The sequence below is a fragment of the Crocodylus porosus genome, unplaced genomic scaffold (assembly GCF_001723895.1).
Source record: "Crocodylus porosus isolate Cpor-Errol unplaced genomic scaffold, CroPor_comp1, whole genome shotgun sequence".
In the NCBI taxonomy this organism is placed as follows: domain Eukaryota; kingdom Metazoa; phylum Chordata; order Crocodylia; family Crocodylidae; genus Crocodylus; species Crocodylus porosus.
The window spans coordinates 110,447,845-110,469,171 of record NW_017728886.1 but is presented as its reverse complement, the minus strand read 5'-3'; the positions used below and the strand labels follow the sequence as shown (position 1 = coordinate 110,469,171).

The 21,327-nt window shown below is 40.4% G+C and overlaps 1 protein-coding gene and 1 long non-coding RNA gene across 3 annotated transcripts in view; one reads left to right on the top strand and one right to left on the bottom strand.

The window, feature by feature from the left end:
* Positions 1-21,327, bottom strand: part of PTPN3 (protein tyrosine phosphatase, non-receptor type 3) — a 215,595-nt gene that overhangs the window by 106,424 nt on the left and 87,844 nt on the right. For both annotated transcript variants that reach the window (XM_019540646.1, XM_019540653.1), the window contains 4 exons: positions 16,785-16,848; positions 9,959-10,128; positions 1,339-1,473; positions 685-861 (listed from right to left, as the gene is read on the bottom strand). In XM_019540646.1, the coding sequence (XP_019396191.1) occupies positions 685-861; positions 1,339-1,473; positions 9,959-10,128; positions 16,785-16,848 (546 nt within the window). The remainder of the gene's footprint in view (positions 1-684; positions 862-1,338; positions 1,474-9,958; positions 10,129-16,784; positions 16,849-21,327) is intronic.
* Positions 3,507-20,493, top strand: LOC109313872. The gene is made up of 3 exons (XR_002102169.1): positions 3,507-3,603; positions 10,806-10,810; positions 20,482-20,493. It is a non-coding gene; the product is annotated as an uncharacterized LOC109313872 (long non-coding RNA).

The window sequence follows — 21,327 nt, the reverse complement described above, 5'->3', positions numbered from 1 at the left end:
CATCCCTTGGGGCGCTCTGGTGAACAAATGTTCCCCCAGATCCTTGGAAGAAAGGAGTAAGGTAACTAAGAATGAAATGAAGTCTGTTTAGAAATAGTGAGGGTCTCATGAAATTAGACTTTTCTCTGGAAGCAAGGAAGACAAGGATTATCAATGGTTAGGTGTTTTATTTACTCTAAGTAAAGTAAAATTTGAATGGGTCTTAAAAAACATGAAGCGGGCAACACATTAAATAGGTGCAGTATTCAAAGACTTTCGTATATACCTCTAAATAGAGCATTAACAATACACAGAACTACCTCATATTGATAGACAGGTTTCCCCGAGATGAAGCTCACAACGCTGAAAGAGCTGCTTAGAAAGAATGACCTGGAAAGAGCAGCACTGAACAGGAAAGTATATCCAGCATGACACCTTCTCTAATCCTACAAGATTTCTTGTGAACTTTCTTATTTAACTATAGTTTGAAAAACAAAACTTATTTTCTTCTGTATGAGGTATTATGGTGTCCATATTTTAGCACTTAAATTTAGTCAAAAGGATTAGGCAAATACAGCATTACCTAAATTCAATTTTGTGTGCGCTTCTGACAGCAAGGGTCTCTATTAAAGGGTCTCTATTAAAGTCACTGTGTAAAAGACAACTGATATACTGCAACTGATTTATCATTTGGGCGATCCTTACCTCCTCCGCGGACTGCGATTTTGGGAGACCTCTGAATCACTGTCCTTTGAGGTTGGAGAAACTTTATATGTATAAAAAACATCTTCAGTTTCTGTAATGTACGTAATCTCATTTGTAAGGTTATCTACAGATGAATGTTGCGGTTTACGAATCTCATGACGTAGCCTAGGACTCCGCCTTAAAGAAAACACATGAACATAAGTTGCTCGAAGCAGGAACCTACTGTACAGCTTTACCAAAGTAGACTAATACTATCTATCACATTCTATACCTTGAGATCTTAATTACAAGCCAGTTAAGTTTCTCTTAAAAACATACAAATTAAAACAAAGGTCAGTCTGTTTTTCTGAAAATTTTAGCTTGGGCATTAAACACATCCTATGCAAGGTACATCAGAGTAAATTGAACCCTGGAATTAGGAACTTTTCTTGACAAAGAAATTAGCTGATTGTGATTCTGCCCTGAAATGCTAAAAGAATCAATTTTCCTAAAAGATTACCACTTTTAAAATGAGATTCGTAAAACAAACAAATAAATTATTTATTAAAAAATGCACATGATAGAATAAAAGTATTTATTACCCTGTTCCATAAGTACACAATTAGACCCAGCACTAAGGGAAAGAAGCAGGAGGAAGACCAAAAGTTTGTTTACCAGTTGGGGGTAACAGGAGGAGACCGAGAAGGAAGGCTTTTGGTCTCTAGCTGTTCAACCGATAAAGATCTCCTCAGTGATGGGTTCCAAACCATCCCACCTATGACTTTTCTGCAATACTGGTTGTTTACAGACCTGAAAAGCAATTTAAAAAAATACTATTTTATATAAACTGTCTTACATAAAAAGCTAAAATAGAACTAGCCACATTTATGAAAGCAAATTTTAAAACTACAATTAAACCTTTGTAGTTCTAGCAATTGAAAAGACATGCTTCACAATACCTAACAGAAGAAAAGAAATACATTATTTTCATGCCAGCAGAGTATCCTTGATTCAATAATTCATATCCAAATTCCATTAAAAATTAATCTCTTCCTTTATTTTGAAAATCTGAATCCCAGTCTGGTCATCAGATTTAATAAACTGCACATTTTTAAAAATGACATTGTTTTATTCAAGCCAATAATTATCTTAAGCCATCCAAACACTTAATGGCCTTATTTTGTAACATTTGTTTACTCGTTCTCATGTAAGTGAACAAAAGTTGCATGCATATATAGAAAACTGTCAGATTAGGGCAATGTGTCTTCACAGTTAAGAGCTTAATTTTAAACATTTATTAGACGTTATGCTATAAAATTTACAAACCAGTTAATATAACTATTGTGTCTAGAATTAAAGTGTTCCTATCCAAGTTAAAGCAAGATGGGCACAATCAGAATCAGTATTTGCTAATTTGTCAGAAGTGACTGTTCTCATAAATTATAGCTTAGCCTCATTTATTTATTTAACATTTGTTACCCAATCGTAAGCCACTCCTTTCTGCACAGTTCCACTGAGGCTGCTTATGTCAACAGCAACAGTGAGGGCAGCAGGAGACAGGCTGCTAATTTTCTTAAATTTCTCCATTAACTACTAAGATGATCTGTGTTTACGAGTGAGTCATGAAAAAACTCCTACACATCTCATGGAAACTGTAGGAAGAGTGGAGGAGGTAACAGGAATTGAAAGTTACACAGATGTGAGGCCCGAGATCTGGACCAGTGCCAAAGATAAAGAACACTCACCTGAAGGACCGCAAACAAGCAAGGTTCATCACATCACAATGGATAAGGACACAACTGAAAGCTGCACTATTGGAAATCCTGGATTTCCAAAATCCCAACGACATTCCAAATGAAATATCTCTATTATTTAAACTAGATGTACTTTTTGTGCAATTAGATTCAAAGCGGTTTTAATTATCTGGTAATCCCATGCTCCAGACCTTTTGCTGATCACCTGTTGCTAGAAAGGATTTTTTTTTCTCCTCATGTATACTACTGTTTTTTGGAGTTTTTTTTAACTTGTTTCTGAAGCATTTGGATATTGGCCACAGCTAAGACTGGGGAAACACTAATTCTTCATATGGTCCTTAGAGAACTAGAACATAAGAAAGTAAGAACTGCCATTTACTGGGTCAGACCACAGGTCCATCTTGCCCAATTTCCCGTGTCACACAATGGCAGAATGGATGCTGAAAGGGAGAGTGAACAAGGTACTGAGTGGGGGGTTTTCCACTGTTCTCCTCCTGTTTGCAGCCTTCAGCATTTAAGGTCCAGGAAGTTCTGATTCAGAGGCTGTACTTCTAATTCCCATGCTCAATAGCTACTGATGCAACCAAGAATTTGTCCAATCCTTTTTTGAATCTGGTTAAACTGTCAGCATTCATGACACCTTGTGACAATGAGTACTACACTTTAATTACATGCTGTGTGAAAGAACTTCCTTTTGTCAATTTTAAACATACTAAATAGTAGTTTAATTTTATAACCCCTCCTCCTTTTTCGGCAATCCCTTGCAGTTGAAGACGATTGTCTTCCATGATTATCTTATCAGTGGGTGCAAATTTATGACCCCTACATAGTTCTTGTATTGAGAGAGAGAAGATAGCACATAATAAATCCCTATGTATTGTCTTTTTCCATTCCCCACTCAAGCATCTCTTTTCTAAACTGAATAGGCCTTGCCTTTTTAGTCTCTCCTTATATGAAACCTCCCCCCATACCACTAATCATTCTTGTTGTTTTTCTCTGCACCTCTTCCAGTTCTTCTATATCCTTTGGGGCCAAAACTGGACACAATATTCAAGGTTTGGACACACCATGGATTTACAAAGTGGAAAAATGATACCTTCTGTTTTGTTGACAATTCCCTTCTTCATAATTCCTAACATTTCGTTTGCGTTTTTGACAGCTGCTGAGCATTGAGTTGATGTTTTTAGTAGGAGTGGTTTTAGTAGGAGTAACAGAGATTTTTTGGGCCAATACCGATGGCCAATTTTTAACAAGCCATATTGGCTGATGCCAGTCCAATTACTGATATGTAGCCAGGCAGCTTGGAGAGCAGCATCCAGCTAGTAAGTCTGTTGTAGGGGAAGGGGCAAGGTGGGAGGGAAGGGGCACATGGGGTGCGGACTGAGGCCCCTGCGGCGAGGGAGGAAGTGGGGCTGGGACAGGGGCAACCACTGCCCAGCCAAGGCAGAGCAGGGCATAGAATGGAGCCGTGGCTTCTCTGGGCGGTGCGGGGAGGGGTGGTGGCTCCTGCTGCTACGCACACCCTGGGAAAGCATGGGGGGGGCATTTGCCCCCAGATCTGCGTGGGGCAAGGGCAGGCCTCCGCTGCAGGCTGGGACCAGGGCAGTGCTGAGCTCTTCCTGGTGGAGAGCTGGGCTGGGCTGTGCTCGGGGCGGGTAGTGGTGGAGTGCGGGCTGCAGGTACTCAAAAATTTGCTAAGGCCCCACTCCCAGTGTCACTGCTGCTCACTCTGAGTGCAGCCCCAGCCCAACCCTGCTGCTGGGAAAAGCCCAGTGCCACCCCCAGCCCCAGTCCACATCGGCAGCCCGCCCCTGCTATGCACACAGATCCAGGTGCACATGCCCCCTGTGCCCTCCCATGGAGCATGCAGTTGCAGGAGTCACCACACACCACCAACGAGTCGGTTGTGGCTTCTTCCCATGCCCCACCCTGGCTGTACAGCACCTGCCTCTGCCCCTCCTCCAGCCCCAGCCACGCTCCCTCCCTTACTACAGGGGCCTTGATCTGCCCTCCCCATATCCCATCCCCCACACCAGGCTTACCAGGAGAACCTGGCTGCTCTCCTGGCCACCTCTGTTCTGTGCTGCACATTTACTGGCAACATTATCAGCCACATCAGCCAAAAAAAGACCATTTCCAATGCTGTCAATTTTCCTTATATTGGTGTCAATCCGATATGGGGCCAATCAGTGCACCTCTAGTTTTTAGTGAACTGTCCACAATGACGCAAAAGTTTCTGGGTAGAGGAACCTGTTCTTCCACTGATGGTCATATCTGTCAAATCTGGGATCAGGAAGGAATTTGCACCCTACTTTAGACTTGTAATGACTGTGGGAGTTTTTGCCTTACTCTGTAGCATGGGGTATGAACATTTCCTGGGATCTTCTGTGCATTTGTTGGTAACCTACTTTCCTGTTGTTGCTGCAGTAGCAGGGCATTTGGAGAGTCCACCTCCCCTGCTTAAATGGGGTCTCATTTGTGATGTCTCAGGTATTGTACAACATGGTTGCATGCAAAGATTTGAAATGGTGATTTCAGGGATTCTTGACAAATGTTGGGGACTTCACTTGATGGCCATGAGGCTCAAGCCAGTCCTATGTTCCTCAGTTATGTAGCAAAATCTTTAAATTTCTGAAGAAATTCTCCTAAGCTGTGCACATTTTGGTGCTTCATACCACTTTATTTTCTAAAGCTTTACAGTTCTTTTCCATAGAATTCAGCAGGTCACATTGCCAAAAGGTACCTTCCTTTCATTTTCCTTCCTTGGTGTTCTGTAACTAAAGCATGCAAAACAATCAGTTTAACAGGCTTGGGGCAATAAGAGGTGATATTTGAAGCATTTTTCTTTCCTGCTCTGACAGTTTATGCCAGGTAAGAACCTGTCCTTCTTCCCCTATGCTAGGCAGAACTTTTATGGCAGTGATTAGGTTGTGAAGTACTGTGCACTCAGCCAAAAAGCTTAAACATACACTCATCGTGGCATAGAAAACTATCCCATTTAGGCAATGAATACCTGGGTGTAAATAATACTCTCATAATCTAATGAAGTACAATTTTATTTATTGTCCTTCATAAATTCTCCTCTCTAGGACTAATGGTAATACTTTAAGTATACATAGTGGGTGGATATTTCACTAATAATTTCAAACTTCAGTGGAAAGTTGAGACAAAACAAATCCCACCAGGATGTGAAAAAATGGAATCAAATTCGTATGGATCCTTTGATTACCTAAAATTATTCCATCATCCTGGATGAAATTATGGTAAACCAGAAAGTGAGAGCATCCTCAATATCCAGGAGTTTGGGAACTTTCCCTAAATTTTTATTTTAAGAAAGACGGGAGAACTCGGATTTTTGTTTTAGAACTATGCTGAGCTCCTAGGATGGAACTAAAAGCCTTTAGAGCTCTTCTCTTGGTTATAACACATTTTTGTAAAATTTGATTTGCCCACCTTACTATTGACACTGATGCCATGGGAACCCTAACTGTTCTGGCTTCAATCCCAGAATGACAAGAGATTCAGCAGCTAGCAATATGTTTTGGCAACTGTCTTTTCTTGGGCAGAAAACAGCAGATCTTTTACATACAACTAGAATAAGTTAATTAATAACGCTGTTTTAAAACTGACAAAAATTCTAATTACTTAAGACAGATGGTAGATAACTCTTTCGATTTTTTCCACATACAATTTACTGACAAACTGGAGAGTCACATGTGTTTACCACCTTTGACATGGAGAAGGAAGCCTGTTAACAAATATAGGAAGGCTGTTAGTCATTGTGCCTTATGGACATATACTGCTCACTATGCAAAACCATTAGTTAATGCTACAGCTTTCTCCAGCTATACTTTTTCTATCTAGTTTACTGGCCTTGGTTCCTCTGCAGTAACTGACAACAAAAGATGAGCATATACCATGTTAGATTTAAAAAAAAAATCAAAAAGGCCCAAACCTAAAAATTCCATTAAAATTTTTTTTTTAAAGTAAAAACAAAGTGCTACAGCAACTAGGGCAACAAGTTCTCATCACACACTGAATGTAACTGTGCAAGCCTGGAAGAGCTGAAAGCTATTTAAACATTCTAGAAGAATTTCTCCATTAGCTATGAAACCTTAAAATGTACAACAGCAGCGTATTACAAATATGTAATATTACTGCAGGTCTTTAATGGTTACAAACTTAAAAAACTTGAACTGTGACATGTTTATTGTACTATGTTTCAAAGTATATAAGTTCAAATTTCAAAAGAAAACAACTGCCATTTAAGGGATAAACCATCATTACAGAAAAAATGAATGCCCTCCCCACACTAAACAAGTTGTGCAGAGTTGCATGAATTTAACTTTCAATATTTAGAGCAACGATTAGGAAGAGTGAAGATTTTATACCTAATGATAGATTAAAAATGAATCTTTTCAATGTTCTTCATTGTAAATTACTATTGAGGAATAAGAATGTGGCTTTTCAAAGACAACACCTTTAATAACTTTCTCAATAGTCTCGATATCCTTGCCCCAGTGGTCTCATAGAGATGATACTAACACAAGAGAGACTCAAAAGGCGATATTTGCTAATAGTTGCACCTAAACTGGGTATACTTCAATAAAAATCACATTCCATCCCAAAATGGAACCTCAAACAATCATAGCCTATAACTGAAATGGATCAGACCTTGAGGGAAGTATTCCAAAGTTCCCCATTCTAGTTCCTTCAAGCAATCCATAGATGTGGCTCAACTCATCATTGGAAGTAAACTCCTATTTGATCAACAGACTCCAAATGGGACACAACCCTGACTCAACGATGAAATATGCAACCTGTCAACACATCTTTAGCACTACAACAGTAAATGTCCACCACAATAAAAACTATCAGAATCTATGGGTCCTGTGCATGCACATCTCATTCAGCGTATCAAATGCCCCTGTGGGAATGATGTGGGTGAAACCAAACAGGAACTATGCATCAGAATGAACTCTCACAGAAAAAAAAAATATATAAAGAAAGAAGACAGACACATACACCAATACCAGCATATTTTTCATAGAACCACCACTCCCTATGTGACCTCATAATCCTTCTGCTCAAGAGAAATTCACAAAAAAGCCTCCAGAAGATGGGCCTGGAAACAGAAATTCATAACATCAACAGACAATTTAAGAAGTTGGTCTTAATATGGGTAGTGGCTTTATGGCTCATTACAACCATACAAATTCTACCAATTATCTCAGTGCACTTCACATGCAATAACTATCCCTTTCTTGAATGGTCTCACTCTCCCACCAACTACATTGCTTATTCTACTGCATGTCTGTCTTAGAATGGTTCTGTTTATACCTCTTCATTCCTACTTCACTGCTTTCCTCCAGCCCTTTAATCAAACTGTGGGCACATCTACACATGACACTACGTTGCCACAGCAACATGGTATCGGTGATCACAAACCATGATACCGCAGCTCCATCGCCATAGCAAAGCACTTCCTTGTTATAGGATGTTGCTATGGTGAAATAGCAGCTAAAAATAACTGTGCAAGGTGCAGGGGCTGCTATACTTCCAAAAGGAAGTACTAAAATGATGGCGCAGTAACAAAGGCACCGTAGGGACACATGTATATATGCCGTGTTTGTATTTGCAAGACAGCTTATGTCCAAGTCCCTTTCAGACCTGAGGAAGGGCACCTAATGCCCAAAAGTTTGTCCAACAGCTCCAACTTCACAGCTGGTCCAATAAAAGGCATCACAAAAAGCCTCTCAATAAAAGTCACTATGCACAACTTTTTTTTTCTGATAGCGTACATACATGTTATTTTTGAATAATTTAGTCTAAAAATCAGGAGAGGTATAAAATAAAAGCATGAATCCAGTTTTTCGTTCTGCTTCTCCAGTTTATTCATGCAGACTTGGGATTTCCCTATTATGCATACTAACCATTTAAAACAACTAGCTTTGCAAGAATTTCTTACCCAAGGGCCACAGACTTAACTGTGGTTTGCATTGCTCTGTTTTTTGTTCCTGAGAATTTGAAAACGTAGCTCTCTCTTATATTAGACTTAACTGAGAATACTAATCCTCTTTATAATCGCATCCATGTATTAGAATAAATCCTCATCTATTTTAAATGCATGATATTTTCAATTAATCTTTGAAATCTGTGCCTAGTTCTCTTTGTGGAATGTGTGATAGCCTTCAGATTTAACCTGAGATTTTGAAGCAAACATGCAATATTAGTGTACAGTCTAAATGAAATAATGTTTTTTCCCCTGTGTTCCATTGCTGTAAGAGAGAGCACAGACTCCACTTCAGAGTCGAACTGCCAAGGAGGCTTTTCAAAAAAGGGGAGAAGAATCCATAAGACTGGGGGTACAACATTGACCTGCAATTGTGCAACTGTGTGCAACAGACTCTCTGATCTTTTTGTCTGCTAATGCATTCCATGCACCCCCAAAAAAGAGTTTCCAAAAGGTATCAAAGAAAAAGGACAAGGAAGAAGATCAATAGTGGGTTTGTGCCTCCCCAACAAATGAATGGCTGGCTAAATGATGTTACAGGTAAGAGCCACAGAAAATGGTTTTTGTTTTTTAAGTACATAGTAGGCAATTTCAAGCCCTTTGAAAATAGGAGATGGTTCCATTGTCTTTCTGACTTATGTTTGTTTCCTGTTTGTTGCAGAAATACAAGCACTCAAAAATGAAGAATACTAAGGGGAATTCAGAGGGTGTAGAGGGCATCATCATCTGTCTTCTCAATAAAGAGAATGAGTCTTTCAAAATAAGTCCTGAATATATTCTAAAACTCTAGAGAGATTCTTGAGAGACTCCTAAACTCCACAGCAAGAAGAGCAGATCTCAATGTTTCTGTGACAGTTACATATTATAGCTTGTAAATTTGTTTCTCCCAATCAACTAAGTTCAAATAAGTCCTTTCAGCAGAGGGTTCCTTTTTAATCAATTGCCTGCTTTATTATTATCATTATTATTATTATTATCATCATTATTATTATTTTAGATTTGCTGCTGCTATTACCCAGTACTGGATGATAACACTAAAGTCCATTCTCTTGGAAGATGCTCAGTTCTTTGTCAGCATTCTCTGAGGCTGGGCAACTAACACAGGCATCTCCCAAATTTCTGTATTAAATACTTGAAGGGCTTTGCTTATGGAGAACCCCAGTGTTCCTGGCCTAGAGTAATCTCTTTCACCTTCTGAAGTGGAATTTGGAGCAGTCTAGCTACCTCGTTTTTTTTCTAGAAGTTCTCCTATACCTTTGTACAACACTTAGGCCCCTGCTACACATTACAATTATTACACAATTAACTAGTTAATCACAAAATAAATTTAGACTGGCCCCATGTGCAAAGTAATCATCACACCATAAAAATGACTTTCCAACTATAAAAAGAGCCAATTTGCTCAGTTAGTGCTTGAAAATGGGCAATAACTCTATAAGCTGGTTTCTATCCAGCTTTAATACGTATATGATGTGAATATGAATTTTTACATTCCAAGTAAAAAGTGCACTGTGGCACTGATACTTACTTTGTTAGGTTTCTAGAACCCAAGGTCCAGTAATGAGAAAATATCTTGTTTTCACGAGGTAGTGACTTTGCCTGAAAAAACGTGTGATGCTCTACACAAGATTTCCACAGATTTTTGCATGCTCTGTAATTTAACATGTTGAAGGCAACAATATGCTCTCTGGTTTCATTCTGTAACAACAGGAAACATTATGCATGAATGAAGATTAACCATAGTAAGTACAATATTAAAATTCATCTAAAACTTTAAAGGTGATTTACAGCTAATAGCAATTTATAGCAGATGACTAGAGTCCACAGTAACTGCAAAGAATCAATAGAATAACAAAAAAAAGACAGATCGCCTAGGACTAACCTCCAAGTAATAAAAATCCACATGGACAGAGAATAAATTTGAAATAACAGAAATGTTTTAGTCACTTCTCTAAACACTTAAAGTGAAATATCATTGATAGTCATGGAATCTGTGTAACCCATGTGCCCAGAGAGCTGAAGTTGTTAAGTAAAACTATCTCTATATAAGATTCAGTGTAATAACCCGCTTCAAAGTTAGGAACATCACCTTTTTTATAGTGTTTTGGTACTAAAGATTGTAATAATAACTGTCCATTTTCAGGAAAAGAGAATTAGCCAGTCAAACTGCACCATAGATACCACTTTCTTGAAGACAATACAACAAGTAGAATGAAAAGAATAGCAAACAAACCTAAAAAAAGGGCAGACTCTCTCTCTTACTTGCAGCCTTCTTGTGAAAGAAATAGAGACACACCACATGTCCCCATCAGCTATGCTGAGATGTGACAAGGAGTCAGACTACTTTAAGGTCTTCTTTCCCAGTAGCTCTCAAGGCAAAGTGAAAACAGTCTTACAAAGGATGTAGTTTTGCCTGGCTAAACCTGAGACTTAAAGAGGGCATATTCCCAAAGAGATACAGGAAAGAAACGTTATAAGGAGGGAAGGAAAAAGTACATGAGGATGAAAGCAGTGACTCAAATCTCTCATTCTAGGTGCTGTGTAGAATTTAGATGAAGCTAGAAGTACTAATGTTTCTTTTTATTGCCCAAGCCTATAAAGACATTTTTCAGGATCAGACCACTAAATGGCCCAATAGTGTCAAAGATACCATGATGGTGAGTTTGTGCTTACCAATTCACTCATCCCACTGGATATTATGATTCTTTCCCAAAATCATAAGAACATAAGATATACCAAAATAGGTCAGGTCTATCTAGCCCGGTATCCCATATCTCATAGTAGCACAGTAAGGGGCCTTTTTTTTTCTTTTCTTTTTTTTAGGTGGTTCATTCATTTTGTCCACCAACAAGTCTAATTTCCAGCACCAATTCTGGTCTGCCAATTTCAGTTTTCATTCCGTTTCCTACTCACAATCGTAACAGGCCATACACAGTACCAGCAAACTACGTTTTGAGTCTATTCCATTCTTTCTGTTGCCTTTGTTAGACTTGCCTATCAGCATTTATAGGTACAGGTGACTGTGAGACAGACTTTCAGACACCTCCAACCATTCAGCTAACAACTGGGCTAGACTTGCTAGATCCCAATTATTACAGTATTGTTTACCTGTTAAAATACGCATAGAGACGCAACATTACAGAGAGATTATTTATCTGTGATACATTCCAAATCCTCAAACCACTTAAAAGCCGATTGCTTTACTCACATTAATCATATGTATGTAAATCACTGTGGAAGGTGAACAGGATTTGGCCCTTATATTGTACATGGACACTACAACAGTCTTATTTGTTTTATGGTCAAGCTTAATATATGCTTCTGTATGTATCCATTTTAAAATATTTGACCATGACCCATTTATACACTAGTAAAATGTATTACATTGAGTTTAAACTTTCATCCAGGATATAAGTTACTCAGCCACAGCTATTTCTCGTAGAGAGATCACATTGAAAGTAAACATTTTTTGTGATAATTTAGCTGATAAGAATTTCTTCCCTTACATAAAAAGAGCATAGGAGTAAAATGTTAATGGCAATTTATATATCTTAACTAGCCCCTGCTGCCTGCTGCATTGTTCAAAAATGGCTTAAGTTATCAGACCATTTCTGTGGAAGAACAGTGGAGAAGGGAAAAACAAACGTCCAAATAATTTTGTTCAGCAAGAATAATGTTTTAAGTTGCCATAAAATTGTTTGCTTGAACCTTTCAATTTAGTTCTGTACTTAATGCTCACAGTTCTAAAGCAAGGGATAAAATTTACCCTACTTGAAGTCTTGATTGGACAAGATAAATTCCAATTTGCCAAGCTGCACGTGCATTCCTTCCCTATTCACTACCACTGAAACTTTTTCAAACAATCTCCCTCAGTGTGATGAAAACTCAAATAACTGCTCTCATCCTGAGAGGTGAACTGTTTTTAAACATTTCACACTCATCTAGTCAGCTTTCTTATATTACTTATTTACTAATATAAAAAGTTGAATAAAAAGCACTTTTTGCTGACCAAGAAACTAAGACCCAAATCTTATTTCACATCTAAGACAACTGAGTGTGATCTTATTCCACCTTATTCAAGTTAAAAATGACTATTAACATGTCATTTTTTGTAACATTTTCATCTTGGCCCTAAGAGTTCTGCATTAACATTTTTTAGAGACTCTAGTATGGTGGAACATGATCATAATTGGTCCAGTAGCATTGCTGTTCTTGGTTTCCTTGATGACATGCCAGACTTCCTCTAGGACAGGAGAATTGGCAAGGGATCCTCTTTCAAAGGTGCTGGGGGATGGACTCGATGGTATTATCTGCCAGGGTTGACTCACAATTCAGGAGTGCCTCAACATGCTCTTTCCACCTAACTTGGAGAGATTCATCGTCTTTGAGGAGCGTTGAGCCATCCTGCAATTGCAAGAAAGTAGGACTGTGGGAAGTTGGGCCATAGATGGCTTTTGTTGCCTGGAAAAAGGCATGTCATTTTTGTCAGCAAAGAGTTGAATCTCTTTGGCTTGATCTTGTCACCACTCTCACTTCACCAGTTTTTGTGAAAACAGGTAATATAGCCACTGGACTCAGAACAAGCCATATGGACAGTGGTTTTAAACCCCTTCCAGAGTTCCTCAATGATGCCTTCATTTGTGGAGAGGGCAGAGAATTTTCCAAGGAGACAATGATGGAAATCCTTACAAACCTCCAGGTCTCAAAGAGTTTTGGTGTTAAGAGTCTTTCGTATTGCCTTTGATTGTTTTCACAGTATTTCTGAGTGAATCAGATGTTCATAATGGATCTGACATGGTAATGTGTCCACCAGTCACTGATTCCTTGCATGTCTCATGTGATACAGATATCCATTCAATCATGGGTTCTAATAATAACATAGTTGAGGAGCTGCCAGTACTTAGAGTGAGGGTGTCTCCATGTGTTCTTATATTTGTCACACTGTCTGAAGATAGTGTCAGTGATAAGACCATGTGCCAAGTATTTGCTCAGAAGAAGGGTGTTGTTGCAGTTGGCTTTCCCTATTCCATCCTTACCAGTGGTGCCACTCCAAAGCTCCAAGTCACATCCGACTCTAGAGCTAAAATCACCAAGGAGAATGTTCTTGTCTTCCTTGGGAACATTAGACAGAATGCTAGTCAAGGTTGTTCTGTTCTTTGACATCATCGTAGGGGAATACGCACTGATGTTGGTGGTATACTGGTTGCTGCTGAGCTGAAGATGAAGGGTCATAACATGTTCATCAATGCCCGCAGGCGGTTCTGCAAGTTGACTGACAAGCTGTTTCTTGATGGTGAAGCAAATGCTATGAACACACCTATCGTGGTCCAGTTTCCCCTTCCAGAAGGCAGTGTAGCCTTCACCCGCTTCCCTTAGTTGACCATCATCCAGTCGTCTGATCTCACTCACCATATGGACTTTGCAGCTCTCTCTCTCGCTAGTTTCTGGAAATGATGGCAGTTCCTCTTTCTGGTTGTTCACCATCTTAGTTATCCATCAAAATCCGAATCTTCCATGTTGTGAAAAAGTGTTGCCATCTTATGCTTTCAAATGCAGAGAGAGTGATCCCACTGGATGCAGCTATCCAGCCATGAGCAGATAAGACAGACTAGGTTTACAACACCTTTTCTATCCCCTTCTCCATGTAAGATGAGCAGAGAGGATCCTGAATAGGACTGCTCAGTCATGGTAGCAGTTACAGAATTGCACCCATGCTTCAACCCAGGTGCAAGACAGCCATCAGGCTACAATAGGCTGTGTGCCAATTTGTGGCTGGAGACTGCCAGACTCACTCATCTCATCTGTCACTACTGGACCACTGCTGCAGGGCTTTTGCAAGTTGGTACAGGAGAGCATGTTATTTCCTGTGGTAGAAGCCTAGACATGACTTCGATTAACGTGAGGAAGCTAGTGCATGGAAACAACCACATGAACTTGACAAGGTGGCAAGCGATAAACCTAGAAGACAGGGAACTACACCTTCCTGCAGCCTCCTTCTGTCTTTACAGCCATTGAGATCCTGACATCATCTTCTACCTGATCGGCTGTTGAGCACTTGGGGTTAGATTGTAGTTTGTCTGAAACCTCCCCTCAAGCCTGTTCACCTTGGGTGACCTTAATAAGAGCATAAGACTCCAGGTGACAGCTCTAAGGTCACACGAAGAAGCCTTTTCCTGGTCTCAAACCAACCAGAACCAAGTCAAATTGAAAATACCAGTCTGAATGTGGTTTCCTACAATGAAACAACAGATTCTTTATGGTGACACATCCCTTTCATCAAGTCACAGCATAGTTGGACTGCAATGAGAACTTCTAGGGGGCAAGATTAATTGCTCCATGTAGGCAGAGAGGGATACATATGACAAGGAAGGATATACATGGACATTTAACAGTGCATCTGGTCTATTTTTTTAATGCATGATGAGAAATATTGAAAGGTTATGCAGCTGGCCCTATTTTCCCTAAGGGTCTAGAGCGTGGTGCTGTTTGCATGGCTATGATTTTATCCTGTTACTTTCAAACATGGGAAGATGACAACTTAAGCAATGGGGAAAGTTATAAATCAGTGCTTACAAATTCTGTCATTTTTCCACACGATAAAAAGCTTCTCAAAAGCCTGAACTTTGAGAACACTGCCCTTTTCAGAGTTGATACAGCTCTCTAGAATTTGTAATTTAACTGTTTTTGACAGTAGTGAAGAAGTCATCATGCCTATCTGTTTAAACTGATCTGTACTTCTACAGCTTGGTAGATAATGAAATTTGCATTCCCTCAAGTTCCAATAAATTGTTCAGAGGGAACACACACATTTCCTTTATTTTTTTCCACTGTTTGTCAACATTTACCCCAGACAGGTTTTTTGTTTGAATACCCGTTTTGGAAACTCATTTCAGAGAAATGCCAATACTTACACTGAAACAGGGACATTCAAATATGAACAAGAATATTTGCTATTCATTATTTGATAATTCATTCAGCCAAGCAGGCAACATAAACAATATTTCATGACTGAAGTGACTAATTTGCGAGGTGGGATCAGTCCAAATGAGTAAATGAACAGCTGATCAATCATCTAGAGGGTGAAATTAATCTGCATAAATTGACAAATATTTGCAAATACTTAAGAGTAGAAATTGGAACTACAAACTCTCGGATGCCAATTGTCAGTAGATTTTGACTTTCCTTTCTACTTTTCCATAAAATATAACAGCTTTATTTCTGAGAGGCCTGCCCACACCCTGAAACAACCACAACCATAACCACTTTTAGATTTTGCTTGGCATGTGGAAACCAAAATATCCAAAACTTCCCTGACAGGATCTTTGAAAAACACAGAACACACATGTACACACAGCTCACAGACCCTGACATCTGCACAAGATCACTACCCACCACCCTGTTCAAAAACATGAGGAAGAAAACCTCAAGAGTAAAAAGCTCCATGACTTACACTTCCTGTGGGGCTGTTGCTTTGCAGGTCCTAACCGGGGTCCAGAAGTTCTTCTATGTCCCGACTACTAGCTAAGAACTACCCAACTATTATTATCCACTAGATAACTGGGGCACTATTCAATCTTACTAAAACACAATGGAATCATCAGATTTCCTACAAAGCCATTAGACAATGCTGCATTAAATCACTAGGTGGTTTGTTTGCAGGGGGAACATACAGACATTTCTGCCTTCAGTTATCTCAACTAGTTCCATCTGCAGTACCTTCCTCATTTGCCAACTTAGAGGATATTCTATAAATATTACCATATACTGCAGGAAAGACTCATTATTCCCTCTACCCTTCTCTTTAAGTCACAATTTTTACTTCTCCCTGTGCCTCAAAGAGAAGTTCTCTGGGACAGCCCCTCTATAGAGGCTCAGCAGCTGTCGAGTGGCTCAGCTGCACTGAAATATTCTGTAGGCAGGTGGCCAGCAAGCAAAATGGCAGAGAAAAGGGCAGAGTCCTCTAGCAAGTTGAAGGGGGAAAAAACAAAAGCTGATAACGCTCAGAACAGGGAGAACTACTCCTCTGCCTCCCTCCTCCCCAAACCTTTAAGGAGGAAGGTGTTGTGGACAGAAAGAATGAATACAGGTAGAGTGGAGTTAAGAAATAGGGGACTCCAGCAGAAAGGAGAAAGATGAGTACCAGAGACAGCAAAAGAAAAGATATGGTGAAACTCCTTAAGCGTGGTCAACTAGAACAAAACATTAAAGAGTAAGGATATCTACAAAGCCAGCTTCCCCTTCCCCATTAAACTTAAGGGACAAAATTGATTTACTGGTTCCTCTGACTACGTCACAAGAATTTAGAAAAGAATCTGATAAACGTAACAGGAAAAGAAAGCTGAGCAATTACTTACATGTTTTTGTCGTTGCTGTATAAAAAACTTTTTCCTTTTAAAGGAAACTTTTAATATATTTGCCCTAAAAAACAAAAACAAAATCACACTAAGTAACAATCCACAAAGGCTGAGGAAAAAAAATTAGCCCAAGAAAACCTAACAGATGCACTTGCAATGTCAGTCTTAAAAGATCTTTAGTTCTATTACAGCATTAAACATTTATAATAAAAAAATGAAGCTGCCTCTTCAGCGCAGTGTAGCAGCTAACTGACCTATCAAAACAACAAGGACCAGAAGTTTTGGCCAAAGAAGAGGAGGATCTCTTAACATTTTTATTTCTCATTAGTTACTATCTAAATATTAACATAAGCAGGAAGCCCACTGTTATCATTTTCACCTAATAAACCAGTATATTGTACTTGCAAAGACTCAGTGAAACTGTTCACTGCCTCCACACACAGGATTATTACCTTGGGCACTGAGATTGTATAAACCGGGCTTGTCAAACCAGGGTGGTTGGGCTAGTCTAAGGGCTAGATTGGGACTGACCCACTGAATAGTGCTGGAGTACTAGGGCCAGCCCACATGCTGCATGTGCCAGCCTGTGGCTTGTTGTACACACAAGCTGGACCCAGAATTACATGTAGCATAGGGGGTCAATCCAGGGTGCAACATGCAGCCCACAACCTGGGCCCTCTGTGCCATGTGCAGTACTGGGTCCAGCTCATGCACTGTGGGTATAGAGAGCCCCTGGACTGGTGCATACTGCACTCGGTGCATGAGGCTGGACTGCCTGCACACACTGCATGCAGCACAGGGGGCTGGCACAGGATGTGCACTGCATGTAGTGTCCAGCCTGTGAGTTGTGTTTGATACCTCAGGTATAAAGTAATGATCTACACGAGTGGGAGCACAAAAACAGAATTCAGACCTTGATAACAGGATAAAAACGGGAACTTAGGTGCACCCTGGCCCCCCACAAACTAGGGAGTGGGCCCCACCTTCCACAGGGTAGAATTTGGGTTCCTTGCCCTCTAGCCACCTTCTTCAAACCCTCCAGGTTTATCTGTTGTCCACATCACAACAGGAACCAACAGTGGATTAACCAGATGTCCAGGTGGGACTTAAAAAAATTTCAGCTAGGACAATGGGTGAACCACACAACACCACTTAGCTTGCCTGGCACATCACTTGACATGCTTGCCTTCCATCATGCTCTCCTGCTGAGTCACTGCCACCTTCTCAGGACCCAACTGCCTTAGGCCAGCCCCTTTGTGGCTCCTAACCTAATGGCCAAGCCACCAGCTACTTCTGCTGCCCCTTGACACCATGCGCCCAATGCCAACTGTCCACCAGCCCCATCCTCCCTCACGCTGAGCTGGGGAAGCCACTAGTGACCTGTGCTGTATAATGCCATTACCAAGTACTCTAGAGTCGATTTTGACCACTTCCAAACAAGGTGGATAAAATCTCTTTGGGAGATGGTTCTAGCCAATAGGCTACTCAATCCTGCTCCATTTTAGAATGGCTTTTAAAAAAATTATTTTATGTAATGCCAACCAGTCATGAATCCAGGTGCGATACAAACTGTTTTGTCACTGCTGCTGTAGCTTTCCTATGAGCCTTGTAGACTCAGTGTCTTCATTTTTCTTTTATTTGACCCTTTCCTCCCTCCAAGAATGGCTGCCTTCTCTTTCCAAGCCAACACTTCTGTAGAAAGTACCAGAAGCATAGAACATTGTTGAACTGATTCATATTTAACTAATCTCCAACCATTTTCATTTGCTGTCACACTCTTAATAAAGTGAATGTTAGCACAGAACATAACAACTCATGAAAAATTTTCATTTATGACTCCAATGTCCCATCAAACCACTTAAATTTCATGAGTTTCCAAACAGACTACATCCAAAACAAGATCCAAATAAAATGCAGAATTTGGCAAAATATTTTTTGTTTTTGCTAGTGATGATATGGACTATAGCTAAATTTCAGAGGAAGTCTGTAGGTTTTATGGTTAGAAAGTAAGGTTTCTTATCTGCAAAATAAGCTACCCTAATTTGAATATTACTGGAAAGCAATCAGCATTTTTAGCATGATTTTTCCAATGTGGATAAAACCCAGTGAGGCATCCAAAGGGAAGTTACATTTTTAGGAACACATATAGTACAACTCACATGCAGTCTTGCGTGATCTGCCAGCTTTTTTCTCACGCAGATTACACTGGTCATTTTATTTTTTGCCAAAGAGTAATAGCACTGCCTCCCTTCTTGAAAGTTTTATTCCCTTTGGCTGCTTCCATACAGTACAGCACACTTTAATATTGCAGACTATTATCCCAGGGTTTTTGTTGAGCACTTTCATAGGGTTTGCTGCCACCTTGAGTTCTAAGCTGTTTCTGCCAATCCTGGTTAACTTAAACCACATGAAATTATATTCGATACAATGATATTTTACAGAGCAATAATCTAAGCAACCTATTATTTTAACTTTCCTTTGGGGGCATTTAATGTTACATAAAGTTACATTATTCCACCTGAGTACATCTAAACCCAGCCAGTTGGAACATGTGAACCATTTTAATCTCTCATAAAACTTTGTAAGCTTAAGGTGAAAGATGCTGAGGATGTGACTGAAATGCATCCTGTTTTATATCCTTTTATGTCAAAATGCATTGAATTCATACTATATAATGTATATATAGTATAGAATAGCATGCTATTTTTTCACAACGAACTGGGGTGCATACTATTAGTTCTGAATGAATGATTCTAGATCAGAAACGAGAAACACTAAAGCCTCTCACTCATATTATATTGAGTTTATGGAGGCTTCTTTGTTTTGTTTTGTGTTTGTTAACTGAGACGCTCTTTTAAAGAATTTTAGGATAATCTAGACCAATTTTATAAGCTTTTTTGACGCATGCTATTGCAATCACCGTGAATTTAAAATATTAACTGGGGATATCAGGGAGGTTCTAGATCAGGGTGGGCAGTTATTTGGACCCAGGGACCACATAGGGAGTTTTGATGAGTTGTTGCGGGAGGGATCACCCCCCCCCCCCCGGCCTCCTCCACAACAACTCATCCATGTGCTAGGGCAGAAGCACCCTAGCTGAAGCTCCCAGCTGCCTTCCACCCACTCAGGCACCTGCACTGGACAGGCAGAGTGGGTGAAAGGCAGTCAGGTGCTGGAGCCAGATCTCTGCACACTAGGACAGGAGGTGCTTAGATGAAGCTTCCTCCTGACCCATAGCAGAAACTGCCTCTGGAGGCAATGGGAGCCAAGCAGCAGCCACACTGGGTGCAGCCCTGCTAGTAACCTATGTGCAATAGCTGGGGCCATGCCAGCAGGTGCAGGCTGCTCCAGGAGTCGCTTATTTCTATGTGGAGCACTGTGGGACCAGCTGCGGACCAGATCCAATCCACTGGCAGGCACCCCATCATTGGACAGATTTAATCATTTGGTAGGCTGTATACAGCCTACGGTCCCCTCCTTTGCCCACCCCAGTTCTAGAAGTCCAGTCCATGCTCTGCAAGTTTCGACAGATATGACATGTGGTGCCTGGTGGGATAAGGGACAACTGTTGGCCAGGATGTTGTGCGCTTTCTTTCCTCCTCTGCTCTTTCTCGGCTTCCTGAGCAAGACAGTTCTCTTTGACGTGGACTGTATCTTGATGTATGGTGCAGTGCCACTGAAACCTGTTACCAGCCAGCAGTTCCCAATTTGTTGGGTTGATGCCACCCTTCTTAAGATACGTCTTCAGGGTGTCCTTGTAGCACTTCTTCTGTCATCTGTGAGTCCTCTTACCATGACTAAGTTGAGAGAAGAGGACTTGCTTCAGGAGACGAGCGTCAGCCATCCACACAGTGCCCAGTCCAGCAGAGTTCATGTTTTATGATCTTTGCCTCAATGCTGGTTATGTTAGCTGCACATAGGATGCTGGCACTGGTGCAGTGGTCTTCCCATCTAATATGGAGGATCTTCCTGAGACAACGTTGATGGAATGATTCCAGGTGTTCAAGATGGCTTTCTTATGTCACCCATGTCTCACATGCATAGAGGAGGATGGCGATAACCCCTGCTTTGTAGACCAGGATCTTAGTTTCCATCTGCAGATCTCGGTCAGCAAAGCAAAGCAGTTTTCTGAAGCATATGCTGGCACAGCAAATCCTATATTTGATTTCTACATCAAGACTGACTGACAGGGGAGGTGACTGTCAAGGTATGAGAAATGCCTGATGTTTTCCAGGGGTTCTCCACCAAAGGTAATTTGTGGGGGGAGGGGGCAGCTGTGCCAAGGCAAGCTGGTGGAGCACCTTGGTCTTCCCAATGTTAAGGGAGAGTCACAGGCTGTGGTAGGCACCTGAGAAAAGTGGACTGCAGATCAGTCTCAGTGTGTACAAGGATAACAGTCATCAATGGACTGAAGGTCAGTGATGCCAGTCTTGGTAACTTTCATTTTGCTGTGAAGGCGCCACATGTTGAAAAACTGACCATCCATTTGATACTCAACCCCAATTCTGGGAGGAAGGCAGTCATGGATGAGAATCAAAATCAC